This window comes from Peromyscus leucopus, chromosome 15, assembly GCF_004664715.2.
Source record: "Peromyscus leucopus breed LL Stock chromosome 15, UCI_PerLeu_2.1, whole genome shotgun sequence".
In the NCBI taxonomy this organism is placed as follows: Eukaryota; Metazoa; Chordata; class Mammalia; order Rodentia; family Cricetidae; genus Peromyscus; species Peromyscus leucopus.
This window is the reverse complement of record NC_051076.1, coordinates 29,471,449-29,485,723: the sequence shown is the minus strand read 5'-3', so window position 1 is coordinate 29,485,723 and position 14,275 is coordinate 29,471,449. Positions and strand designations below refer to the sequence as shown.

The 14,275-nt window shown below is 41.3% G+C and overlaps 1 protein-coding gene across 1 annotated transcript in view; it reads left to right on the top strand.

Annotated features, from left to right (window-relative positions):
- Rgs5 (regulator of G protein signaling 5) overlaps window positions 1–12,807 on the top strand; it is a 42,392-nt gene extending 29,585 nt beyond the window's left edge. Inside the window, exons 4-5 of the mRNA XM_028864350.2 lie at window positions 7,465–7,631; window positions 9,241–12,807. Coding sequence (XP_028720183.1) covers window positions 7,465–7,631; window positions 9,241–9,402 — 329 coding nt within the window. The 3' untranslated portion in view covers window positions 9,403–12,807. The remainder of the gene's footprint in view (window positions 1–7,464; window positions 7,632–9,240) is intronic.
- The last annotated feature ends 1,468 nt before the right edge of the window (window positions 12,808–14,275 follow it).

Genomic DNA, 14,275 nt, shown 5'->3' with positions numbered 1-14,275 from the left:
AATTATGAATGCTAAGTAGCCTAGATAGGGGTATTTGCTGCTATTATAAAGAAACAAGAGTTAGCAGAACCATGCTTTCCGAATTCTTAAGAGAGAAGATAAATATCAATGTGTTCATACACATTCTTTTCACTTGCACTAATTCTTAGGTCCACATACTAATACACTTTGATTTTAAGGGTACAGGGGACTATTAGAATAAAAAAGCTAAGGGTGTGAGCTAAGCCAGAAGTAGGTAATGTTAATACCTTGACATTGTTGTGGGAGCCAAAGTCTTTCCAATTGCAAACAGATGATTATCCTAGTGTGAGCTTGAGGTCTGGGGATTTCACAGTAATATTTTCTACTTCTCAACGGATAAATTGTGTTTGTATCTATGCATTTGCTCATATAGATGTATAATTTTCTCAAAGCAGTAAGTGGAAAAGCATTCAGTAGCTATTTTAGCCAATATGTTCCTTAAACATGGTATCTATCCATTCAAACTAGCTCCATCAATTAGTGTGCTTAAGGTATGGGTGTGAAAGATCCAATAGAAACAAACTGTGCCTTTAAGAGGGATGAAGCTATGAGTAAGATAGGCTGTCTATTATTACTGTCTGTCCATCACTTCCCCATTATATTTCTATCATTGCCTCTCCTCTCTGATTTTCTCTGTGACTCTTCTTTCTCTGTGTGGTTCTTACTGTTACGTCTCTGCTCTATTTATCTCCAGTCATTCCTAAGGAGGAAGCATGGAAGGACAGGTATGCCCAGACAGTTCTATGCCAGCATCTAGAAGCTTCAGCATCACTAGCCTAGAGAAGAAATATGTGGCCTGTTACCTGCATATCTGCCATTATGCTTCATGGATAACTATAAATCCAGCTATGGCTGTTCAATATCTCTTACGACATACTCTCATTTGAATCTGTTGAAACTAATAATCTATTGTCAGAAATAACTGATATAAGCTGTGATTGATGCAAAACAAGTAAAAAAGGCAGATCCATTGAAAAATGTACTACTCTAGACATAATAATCTCTTTCTGCGTGCTTAACTTGAGAAATTTAAACCATTTAAAGTTGAGCATGGTGGCTCATATTTGTAGTTCAAACTCTTGGGAGTCTGAGACAGAGGACTGCTGTGAGTTTAAGATAACTTTGGACAAATGGTGAGTCCTGGACCCATCTAAACTACAGAATACAACATTGTCTAAAAAACAAAACAACAATGACCCCCACACACACACATACATTAACACTGAAGGGTAGGAGTATCATTTTTGCTGATTCATAAGGAACATTTTGAATTCTTTGTGTTGATATAGGCCATTGCCTCTCAGAGTTGATAGTTACCAAAGCTTTAATTAAATCAAAATTTTCTATAGTAGAAATAAACCCTAAACAGTTCAATCGTTTCTCATTAGCAAGGACCTACTTACTTAAATTCACTTTAAAATTATTTTTGTGTATTAGTAAAGTGTGTGTGGGGGGGGAGATCAGAGGGCACCTTACAGGAGTTGGTTCTCTCTTTTCACTGAAGATTCTGGAATGGAACTCACCAGGATTACACATCCAATGCTTTCGCCATCTGAGCCTTCTCACTGGCCCTAAAAATGATTTTTAATCATTCAGGGTCTTTGACTTTGTCCTTAAAATACATCGCATTCTTATAAGTTTTGTCTTCAGTTCTAAAACAAGAGCCATCTGGTTTCATTTGTTAGGTCCATAGGGCACACAACAAGTATGTTGATCTTTAAAAACAAAAATAGACTGTACATGGGAGCTTATATAATTCTGCTCTAGCACCATCAAGGACAGTGATTCTCCCACAGGAGCATTTTTAAGAGCAAACAGGGATAAAACCAGTCTGTGGCAGCACAGTTTTTATTTGGGTCCTCTTTTCCCAAGAGTTGTAGAAGGTCAGAGCATTTCCTCAGACAACCCACCCCACTGTGGCCTGGACTGTCCCTCAACACACAAAACAGCTGGCTCCAGGCTCATCCCTTAGTTCCCATCTTCACAGTCTGCCTTGACTTCTTTTTCTTCGCTTTCCAGTTTTCTTCCTTCTTCGTCCTGGTCCATCATTCTCATCCTTTCACTGATGGACTGCCATGATGTTCACTTAGGACAATGATAATAATGAAAGTGATATGAAAGATATTTTTCGCTCATGTATGCCTTGTTCATAGATGTATCTACATAAGAAATTTCCATATATTGGTCTATTTAGTGATTGCAATAATCTCGAGACTTAAGTGCCACGACCATTTCTCTTTTTCAGAAAAAGAATCCATTATCCAGAGAGCTGGGTAGCTTGCCTATGACATACAATGCTATAACAGTAACAAAATTGAGGTTTTAGTTTTCTTTAAAGTTCATGTTCCTCGGTCCTGTGGGCTGGAGGGATATGCTGATTTCATAGTTCATTGAGACCCACTATTAAGTATTTGGTGCATATATGTATTTGAGGAGGGAGATGGAAACGGGGAAGTGAAGATAAGGAAAACTCAAATAATTTACAGCCTCATGGAAAAGATGGCTGAACAAGCAGACATTCCCAACTGGGAGGGGGAAAAAAAGAAGAAAGCTATCGTCTTCTCTTCATTGACAGAAATCCTCAAGAGTGAGCAGGTGGCATTGGGAAGAAGATGGTGTCACAGATGAGGCAACATTTGGATTGGGCTAGTAATGGTGACAAATAGTAATTTTTAATTTGGTATAATTGGTATAAATTTTAATTTATACAAAATTAAAAATTCATCAAGAAAGCCAGCGTGGACTGAACTTCACGAAAATTATGCTTGGCACCATATAAAAGCCATGTGTGAATTATTTCATCTTTTACCACAGCTCTGTCATGCAGGTTTCTTTTACATTTCAATTTAATTTGCATTTAATGTATAAAATGACAGAGGCTCCGGCAGGCGAAATGACTTGTCCATGTCACTGTATAATAAAGTGTGTCAAGATTCACCACTAAGCAATCTTGGGTCTAAAGCCCAAGCTTTGAACCAATAAATCATGCCATGGTTTTTAATAAGTTCCAGTGCTATTTCAGTGTACTCCGCCAATCCCTCTCCATGAAAGTCTTTGTAGTAATCTCATTTTCAAAGTTTTTAACAATCTGACTTGGGTTCTCGAGTTTGTTTATGCTCCTTCTATCCTCAGAGGGGTTTTACAGGTGGGCCCCCCTGCCTCTGTTATATAAGGCTGTTACTTTGCTTTGCCTAATGTCAAAAATTGCTACCACTCACTAGGGCTAGCTCTGAGATTAGAATGTATGGGTACCATATGATGTATGGGTACCAGACCCACAGAACGCTTATGGCCAGTCATCAGATGGGCTTCATTAGAGTCCTGGGTAGTGGGATGGATGCCTGGGTATGCTGAGAGGTAATCTGAGGCACTGTGCTGGCTCCTACACGCCCCATGGTGCTTTCTTGGGGCTGTGTGCTCTGCTGTGGTGTGGAGTCCCCAGGTAAAAGAAGTGGGGTAAGAAAGATATGTGCACCTTGTAGAACAGGGATATTTGGCCTGGAATCTTTTCAACTCTGACTCAAAAAGGACACACGCAGGGGTGATGGGAATTCAATAGGAAACATCTCTGAGGAAAGAACCAACAGAAAACCAGAGGCCAAGTATGGAAAGTTGACAAGAAGTGACTGTGGAGGAGTCTACTAAGAGAATACATAGAGTGCTCAAAAGCTAGGCAGGAGAAAGAGTAGCTTTAAACGGCCCCCGGACCAGTAAGGCATAAAGCTGTTTTGTGTATTTTGGCTTAAGGTGCATACATTGACAAAAAGCCTTGTAATAGTATTGTGGAATTCACCAGAGCAATGAAACCAGTATTCAGGACATAGGTCTCTGCGATGGAAAGCTAGTTCACAAGTTCATTTCCTGCTGTGAACTGAATGCTAAGACCACTGAAGAGCCCTGACAGTAGTCCTCAGGTCTGAAATAACAATGTTTGGAAGGACTGATCTTCATCGCAAATTTTTACAAAGTGGAATGGGTGACTTGGAGTGTTTGATAATGTATGAGGCTGAGGGTCAGTGGGCCTGTGGGCCTGTGGGCCTGTGGGCCTGTGGGGCTGTGGACCTGTGGACCTGTGGACCTGTGGGGCTGTGGGGCTGAGGACCAGTGGGGCTGTGGGGCTGAGGACCAGTGGGGCTGTGGGGCTGTGGGGCTGTGGACCTGTGGACCTGTGGACCTGTGGACCTGTGGGGCTGTGGGGCTGTGGACCTGTGGACCTGTGGACCTGTGGGGCTGTGGGGCTGTGGACCTGTGGACCTGTGGACCTGTGGACCTGTGGGGCTGTGGGGCTGTGGACCTGTGGACCTGTGGGGCTGTGGGGCTGTGGACCTGTGGACCTGTGGACCTGTGGACCTGTGGGGCTGTGGGGCTGAGAGTTTTCCACAAGTGGGTCTTATTTCTTTCTTATTCTTAAGTGCAACAACCATTTCTATTCTTCAGAAAAAGAATCCATTATTCAGAGAGCTGAGTAGCTTGCCTATGACATACAATGCTATAACAGCAACAAAATTAGAGTTTTAATTTTCTTTAAAGTTCATGTTCTTTGGTCCTGTGGGCTGGAAGGCTATGCTGATTTCATGGCTCATATTGAACTCCAGTTATCACTAAATTATGATTCGTAACACAATAGAAACTCCAGTGGGGATAGGAAGAAGGAACATGCCCAGAGAAAACTGTTGGAAGACACATGAACTACTGTTCCTGCCTACTCACATCCAGTTGTTTCTAGTGTTGATCAATGATAGTGTCCTAGAAGAGTTTCTAGTATTGATTGATGAGAGTGTCCTAGAAGGCCAGAGGAAGGATTAAATTGCCAAGTGTCTTCCTTGGGTCCTGAAATCAATACTGAACCTAATCCCAATTCATTTCCAACCTGGCCATTCTCTTCCTTCTGAATTGAGTGTGGCTGCAAAAAGAACATGAACAGCATGAGAGGAACAAAAATGCACTGGGAAGTTAGCTCAGTGGTTAAGTGCTGCCTTGCTGTGTAAGTTAGAGGACCAGAGTTTGTACCCCCAGAATCCATGTAACCGATTACCAGGTGGGAGTGATGACCCAGCTGTAATTCCAAGCTCAGAAGACAGAGGCAGGGGATCCCTGGAGCAAGCTGCCCAGTGAGACTAGTCTTACCAGCAAGCTCTGGGTTTGATTGAGAGTTCCAGTCTCAAAGAATGAGGTGGAAGGGCAGTGAAGATTCCCAACATCAACCTGGGGCCTCCACATGTGTGCAAGACATGTGCATCAGCATCGAAGCACAACACATGTACCAACACACATATACACATGAACACACACACACACACACACACACACACACACACACACCACATACACATGAAAAAATGGCCCTGTATCTATCATCACATATATTTTGTCCAATTCATACAACAGATAATGACAAATAAATGAAAATTTGCAGTCTATAGACAAGAGAGCAACAAGTATTCAAGAAAAAGAAAAATGGGTTGAAATTGGGTCAAAAAATTAATGTAGGACGTGTTACCTAAACAGAAATAATGAAATGTAGATATGCCCTGGCCAAGGCAAGTGAGGAGAAGCCTGTCCCCTGAAGTTGATGGCAGACATTTCTGACTTCTGGCTTGGAAGGCAGTTGGCATACCAGACCATGCTGCCAAGACTGGGCCCTTGGCATAGCCTGTGGAAACTAGAGTTGTTTCCTCTCCTTCTTTAAAAACCTCCATTTTCCTCCATAATAGTATGATTCACTTCTTAGATATACGGTTGTTAGGATGTTGGTTTAAATAGTTTCGTGTGTGTGTATATATATATATATATATATATATATATATATATATATATATATATATATATATATGTATCTGCACACATTCCCATTTCTTAGAGAAGGAAACAGCATACATTTAGATTTATTTTTCCTTCTTTCTTTCTTTTTTTTTTTTGGTTTTTTGAGACAGGGTTTCTCTGTGTAGCTTTGCACCTTTCCTGGAACTCACTCTGTAGTCCAGGCTGTCCTCAAACTCACAGAGATCCGCCTGCCTCTGCCTCCCGAGTGCTGGGATTAAAGGCGTGCGCCACCACCGCCCAGCTAGATTTATTTTTCTTTATGATTCACTTCCAATATCTCGTTAAATCGTATCATGAGCTCTCTCCATCTACTATTTGGGAGGTTAGTACTAAAGGAAACAGGAAAGGGTAGGGCCCAGGAATTAGCATATGTACACAGAGAGCATCTACAGCTGTTTACAGACTCACAGTTGTTCTATTACATTTGATATCTTCTAAACACTGACTTTAACTGGTGGTCATAATAACTACCTGCTTGTGACAACTTCCCCTGATCCTTCATTCAGATACCGATTTGCATATTGCTAATTCACCTTCTTTCAGTCTGAACTGAACTTAGGTTACTGGTGTGACCTCATAGCTACTCTTCAAAGGTTTTCATTGTATAGATGTTCAATGAGTCTCCTCATTTTTTTTTTTTTTTTTACTTTCTCCTTTCCTTGGAATCTCTAACCTCGGCTAGGGAACCAAGCTTATTCCATTTAGCAATGTGATATATTGCACTCACTCAAAATTCATCAGTAAAAAGAGGAAACAAGATAATAGTTTCTGGCAGTCAATCATTATAAACATTACTCATTTTGACAAATCAAGTTTTAAGCATGTTCTTTGGGGCTAGAAATATAGTTGTGTGGTAGAGTGCTTATGTAGTATGCATGGGGCTCTTAATTCAGTTTTCACTACTAAAAATAAGTTTTCTTTGGAATTGATGTGTGTCCTGGATGTCATCAGTATTGACTGAGAATCCTCAGTGTCAAAACATTTGTCACCTGAATGTACACTGCATTCACTTGTGTAAAAGACGGTGAGGTAAAGCCCTCTGCCCAGTGTCCGAGTGCGTGAGGAACAGAGCTGTTCTCTGTTGCCTCTGCATCCCTGCCCCAGCCTGCTTCCATGTGAATGAAGAGATAAAGGCAGATGAGGATGGACTAAAAGTCCGTGCATGGGACAGCACAATTGAGCATTTCTGTATCATCTCTAGCATCTGTGTTCTAGCCTTATGTTTTTCTCTCAGTTCAAGTAGACGAGAGAGTAGGAAGCTCCTAATGGAAAGTTCCTGTTCCAAGAAACAGAATCACACAGCTCCTGATAAGTGCCTTAGGATAATAGACAAATGTGTGAGACTGCAGAATCAGATAGCTTGGTTTTAAGTCCCAGCCTTGCACTTACTTGCTGGACATTTTAGAGCAGTCACTTGACTTCTGTGACCTCATTTACAAAATAGGACACTTGGGGTTCCTGCTCTCTGGGTGTATAATAAGAATTAAACGAGTTTCCACTTGCAAGATTTTTTTACATCAATGGCAGAATTACTGGAAGTAAAATTGTTTCTTTTTTAGCTAGATATAGAGTTTGTCAAATCAGTTAATGAAATCTCCCTATTGACTTTTTACTTCCTAGATGGACTTGCCACCTTCAAAAGTTTCCTGAGGTCTGAATTCAGTGAGGAAAACCTTGAGTTCTGGGTTGCCTGTGAGGAGTACAAAAAGATCAAGTCCCCAGTCAAAATGGCGGAGAAGGCAAAGCAAATTTATGAAGAATTCATCCAGACAGAGGCTCCTAAAGAGGTTGGTACTGCTGGGCAGGTGGCTGAGTGCATCCTTTTCTTAAGAGCCAAATCAGTACATTCCCAGGCACACCTTCATGAGCTGCAGGCACAACCTCTGGAGCTAAAGACTACCTGAACTTGTGATTAGACTGCCTAGTAAGCACCCACTGAATACAATGGCAGTGTGACTAAGTCAAGTGCATCTGACTTAAATGCTGTACAGACTACTGTGCAGCCAGTGGCTCCTGGAGTCTCTTCAGTACCATGCACCCAACCTTAATTAAGAAGGAAGCCAATGTAAGATTTGAGATGAAATGTGGGGTCTAGTTCCTTTCCTTTGAAATGTAAGAATGTCAACAACTGTTTTGTAAAGCTATGAGAATTAAATTAAACAAACAGTAGATGTAAGAGGAAAAAAAAAAACCACATGAATGTGCCAACTAATTGATGCCAGTGAGTCCCCTGTCTCTAGCCTTTGACATTTGTTGAAGCAACAGGACTTCTACTCATGGGAACCAAAACATTACAAAGTAACAGTGCGAAAGGCATTTAAAGCCAATATACCACTAATTGACTGCCCAAGAGCAGGTTGTTCAGGTTTCAAGAAAGCTTTGGGGAAGTCTGTCTGCTCTTATATTTGCCATCATTGATGACACCCAACTGAAAAGCTTGTTGAAAAATCCAGGATGGCCACAGTCAGACCTGTCTATCTGGTCAGGTCCTATAGTCCCTCATGGTTCTCTTGAATCCAATGTGGACATTGAATGTCATCAAGGTTTGATGTCAAACACATAGGTGATTGAGTGAAACCTTTTGAGTAGTCAGGGATCTATTACAGATGATTTGTAAGGGGAAAGATCTATTACAGATGATTTGTAAGGGGAAAGATTCTCTCATCTCTCTTCTTTTGAATATGTGATACATCTTATAGAAGCAACATGAGATATTTTATTCCTTTGGGTGTGTAGTGTCCTTAGCTTGTCTTTTCAAGAAACAGATGAGGGTATGAAGATGTAGCTCAGTTGGTAGAGCACTTTGTTAGCATGCAGCAGGTCCTGGTTCAATCCCCTGGCACAGACTAACCACTCAGTAGATAAAGCACTGGCTCATTGCTTGTTTCTTATACGGTCAAAACTGCTGCTTCCTGGTTTGTTTTCAGGAAGACTGGTTCTAAAGCTATGCCAAGGGTCCCAGGCCATGAACTGTTCTTCATGATCATCAGAAGGCAGGAAACCTAATGGGCAGAGAAAGTCAATAAAACCGAACCTTAGTTCACTTGCATTCAAATCTGTTTGATAAAAACACTTATCATAGAGATGGTCATGAGCCACTTGCATATACATCTTAGGTGGTTGAAGGAGGAAATAGCGTAGGCATAGGTTGGCTACTGGTGGAGGATACCTGGCAATTGTCTAATGCCGGTTGGCTCTGAGCCTGAGTCACGTGTTCACTGCAGGCAGCATCAGTTGCCTCACCCCACTGCTTCTGAAACAGCAGTGGTTTTTCTTACTTCATGGCATCCTTTCTATCCTGCATCTCGATGGTGATAATTTTGCCCCCTTTGGCTGGTACCCTCATCAAATCCTGAAGCCTAAGTTGACTCATTGACCCTGTTTCCTGGCCCACAGGTGAACATCGATCATTTCACTAAGGACATCACCATGAAGAACCTGGTGGAACCTTCCCCGAGCAGTTTTGACCTAGCCCAGAAAAGGATCCATGCCCTGATGGAGAAGGATTCGCTGCCCCGTTTTGTGCGCTCTGAGTTTTATAAAGAGTTGATCAAGTAGTAATCTGATCAATTATCAGATTATCAGGCTTCAGAAATCACCCCGTGAGTTGATTTACATCCTCTGTAGTAACACAGTATCCCCCAAGCACCTGCACATTTTCCCATAACAGCTTTGCTCCAAGACACCCAAACAAAGGCAAACCCTACACTGTGTTGCTAACTCTCCTGCTCATGTTGGTTTGAGTGTGGATCTGTTGGCCTTCACTTCTATTTCTTCTTTCTGACTGCTTTGTAATGAAGGTCTATCTACCAAGTTTCTGTCAGCCTGAGTCACAGAAATAACAAAATCCTGTTTAACATAAAGCTGTCTGTGAAAAGAATAGGTGATAGATTGTTCTTTTAACTGGGCTGAAAAGAAAAACAAGCACAAGGGTCCATTTTCAAGGGAATTTGACTGGTCTTGTTGATTGTTTTAATTCTCATCCTCCAATGATTTCTGAATTCGGTTAGTAAAAGACACAAAGCTGTTTATTAGGCAGCCACCATTTGGTTTTTAAGCAAGTACATTGTTTAACATACTGATCTCTCCCTCCTAGAGTACCTTTGTGTTAGCTAGACAATCTAAAGAAGAGATACAATAAATATAGTGTGCTTTACAAAATCAGTCTGAACAGAATGCGTTTAAATTTAGCCCTTACACCTCCAAATCATGAGGGGAAAAAAGTCAGCCTTTGACTCTCTCAATTAGAAATGCTAAGTACCCAAGAATCTGATTGAGCTATTTCTTGAACAATGAAAAAAAATTTTTGACCTCAAATATTTTATTTGTATTAGTTGAAATATCCAAATGTCTGAAAATACCCAAAGAATAAACTCGATATTACACACTCACCCAGATTTCTCCTGTTTTAGAGACCTCACTTAGCTACAAACTGTGTGAGTGGCCAGACTTGTCAATGGAGGGTGAGGTGGGTGGGAAGGACGCCTCAAGGGCAGTGCTGTGAGGCTACAAAAGAATGCAAGAAGGCAAGCTTCTGCAAGTCAACGGCAGCATTATATATCCATATATCTGCCCTATCTCTATATAATTTTAAATTTAAAGCACTATATACACATATATATTCTTCTAACATATAAGGCAATAAATGGGAGATAAGTATTCTGGCTCCAAAGGAGAAGCCAAATGTATTAAAATTGGCCTAGAAACTTCTTGGAGGAAAAAAACTCTCTGTGTTAGTATAGTTTCTATGGTAACAAGAAGAAAATACATTCTTTTAAATCTGAGAATTTAGAAAAAGTGGGATGACCTTTGGAGGAAAAGAATGTGTAGCACTTATTTAGCATTCCTCCCCTCTCCTCCCCCTGCTCTCCCGTTTCCCTTGAGCAAACTGCCTGAGAAAGTACGAAACGTAGTGTGTGAGCCCGGAGTGCTTGTGTCTCGCTCTTCTGGAGAGCACAGTCACAGCTGGAAGTGGGTCTGGGATGTAGGACAGAGCTGGGACTGAATTGTGGTCAATGGACAGGAGGACTCACTTCTTGTTCTTGAAGAAAGCCTATGATTAGCCTCAGAACTGACGCATAATCTGGGCTTCTGTCTGAGTTTCATTAGTTCTGGGTTGAGGGTCAGATTGATATTTTTAAAAAATCAGCGAAGAGAGACCATCAGTCCGAGAGTAACTGAGGAGGCTGTGTCTCATATGTGCCTGTTAGAGCAGGGTTGTTCATGTAAACACCCCCCACACACACACACACACACTTTCTCCTATATAGAGGACACCTTTTGAAAGGCAGAATCAAATGTACGGAAATATTTTATTCTCCTTTCTCATACTCGAAGCACCCCCCCCCCTTTACTGTATAAATTGAACTTGAAGCAAATTTTCATTTCAAATGCAGGAGGTGAACTTAACGAGAAAAGTTTTTCTTTTATCCCATTTATGGGCTTCACCCAACTGATGCGTTTCCTCTATAAAATCCATTTCAAAAAGAAGAACTTGATTATTTCCTGAAGAGCAATAGGTATCCATTAACAAATCAGTTAATAAACTAATAAGCACTCCTTTCTAGGGACTTGCCAAACTATGCCGCCATACAAGTGATGGTTTAGGAATGATTTACGTGGCTAGTTAATTTGGAGGAATGACTTTCACTCCTGAGGCTGTACCCTCTAACAGGCATTTCCGTCACTGCCTGGGAACTCAGCAAATCTAGAAGATGGTGGGACACGAGGAGAAGGGGAATAAGGCAGAAAGGAAAGAGCAAAGAAGTGAGCATCCAGTCCCGTGAAATTAGCCCGCTGGCTGGGAAACAAGAGGAACAGCCCCGTGTGAAAGATGACCAGATTGTATTTTATCTTCATCCTGTGGGGTTTTAGAGAGGCATTTTGGGGTTCACAATGAGGCAAGACAAGGAAGTTCACCTTAAGATCCTACAGGAAATTGACTAGAGAAAAGGACAGCGATGGAGGGCTTCTTTTCCATTAAACTTGTGGGTGCCAGAAAGCAGGGGTGAAGGGATCAGTGTGGAGCATCCAAGCACCCAAACCGCAGAGCTAGGGAACTCTAGGCAGGTTTGGGATATTAAGTCTTGGTGTATAGGCTCTCCAGCATTGAGTCTCTCTCTATCCTATATGCATTCTAGCATCAATTGTTCTCTGAGTACAAAGCCCTATGGTGAACAATTTAAAAGCTACTTCTGGTGTTAAACACACTTTCCCGAAGTAAGTCCAGTGGCTCAGGAGAGCAAATGAGAACCAAAGAGAAGCTTTCTGTATCCTCAGTACACCATCGTGGAACTGAGAAGGTTGACTTTCCCCGCTGAGGAGACACCCGGGACTCTAAATGGAAGCTTATTGGAGAGAATGATTGATACAACACATATTCAGAATCCTTGGAGTTTTATCCTTAATTAACCATTTAATAATAACCATAGGCATCAAGTAGAGAAGCTATATAACCATCTTACTCATATCCAGTTTCACGTGATTCTTACCTAGTCCCCTGTTTGACAGGACTTTTCCTCCTCACTCACTTCCGCTTCTCTCCACCCTCTCTGAAACACTGTGTCTCACCGTACTTAGGTAATAACGAATACGTTAAGAGCACTTAAGTTCCTGTCTAGGAAGAGGTACAGGCACAAACACAGACAAAATAAAGGGAAATGCTAAGAAATGCCACAGAAGGCTGGTAATCTGGATACTGTTTGACCAATATTCTGTCATGAAGCCATCAGGATGTGAGGGAACTACAGCTTTGTTTTTCAATTCTACAACTTGGGAAGTCATGTTTTTTAGGGTAGAATGGAATAGAAATGAGAGGTTTATTAAGTCCTGTGCCAGCGCCTTTCTAAGAAGTTTAAATTCTGGACCAGTTATGTTTGTTTTCTGATTATTGTACCCAATACTTTGTGTAATATGTAACTCACTCTTACTGATAATAAAATAAATATTAACCTACAACAGAAATTACATGTTATATTAAATATGCATCTATGTAATGGTTTCACACATTCTCTTGACTTCCAAATGTTCTTTCAGGAAGATTTTTTTTTCCCCTAGGAAAGGATCATTTCTTTCTCACACTGCTCACAACAGGTGAAGCCGTGATCCATGGAAGGGATTCTCATCAACAAGATTCAGTCCCCAAAGAGGTTGCTAAACAGCACTCAAAAAAGAAAACAAAAAATACAAAGGTAGCAATCACCTGTCGATTCTGCTGCTGTCCCTGTGAGAAGCAGGGTGAGCATGTGGTAGTGTAGTATAGTTTGGATCCTGGATTATTCAATGCATGTAGTAATTCTTTTCTTTCTACATATTGGTGAAAGGGCATAAGTCCCTGAGTCACTGCAAACAGTTCGAATCCCATGGTTTTGAATTTAACACTAAGATAGTTTAGATGAGGTGTTAAGGACACACCTAGTGGAATCGGGACTGCATAGAATGGCAGAGCTTATATGGAAAATGAAAAAGGAAATGAAGGGATAAATAAGATCAGATTTACCAAGGAGAAGCAAAAATGAGAATTTGGAATAGAAGAAAGAGGGGGAGAGACCTAGAAAGCAATTGAGGTGAGTTGTCATTTCCAGCCCCCAGAAGGCCTGACTGTATTTAATGTAGATGTAATGCCCCCAGTTCTTTTCAATACCATCTATGCTTTTCATGATTTTATTTATCTTGAATGAGCTCTGAGAGTTTCCAACAAGAAGCATTATTAATAATGACCACAGATGACATTGTCAGGGACACTGTGGAGGCAGTGGCAGAGAAGTTTGGAGATCTGATCAGCTCTCACATCCCTGACTGGCCACCAGGATCAGAGGAACTAGATGGAATCTCTTGAGATCTGAGATTATTGGCTTTAACTTGAGCCAAACAGGCCAAATGGGTCAATGTCTAATGGAAACCCAACCCTACTGTGTGTCAGGTAAACCCAAATCAGGCAAGGCAGACTCTCTGAGCTAGAAAATCTCATGGGCATTTTTAATGATCAATGTACATTTTCTGAATTATTGGTGTCTAAGTTACTTTACTGTTACTGTGGTAGACACCATGAGTAGAAGCAGCTTAAGGCAGGGAGAGTTTATTTTAGCTTATGGTTTCAGAGAAATGAGACTTCATGATTGCCTAGCAGAGGCATGGTGGCTGCAACAGGAAGCTGAGTGCTCACATCTTGAGCTACAAGCTCAAAGTGGAGGAACAAACTACAAGTAGAGCAATGCTGTGACCTCCCAAATTCCACCCCTGGGACATACTTCCCCCAGCAAAGGACATCCTGAAACTTCATACCCAGCACCATCAACTGGGGACCACGTGTTCAAATGCCCGAGACTATGGGGTAGATTTCTCATTCAAACCACCACCATCAGTGTCTTTCAATTTTCCAAATACAATAGTTTTCCCCATGGCTTCTCTTTTCATGGCCTCTGGGTGCAGT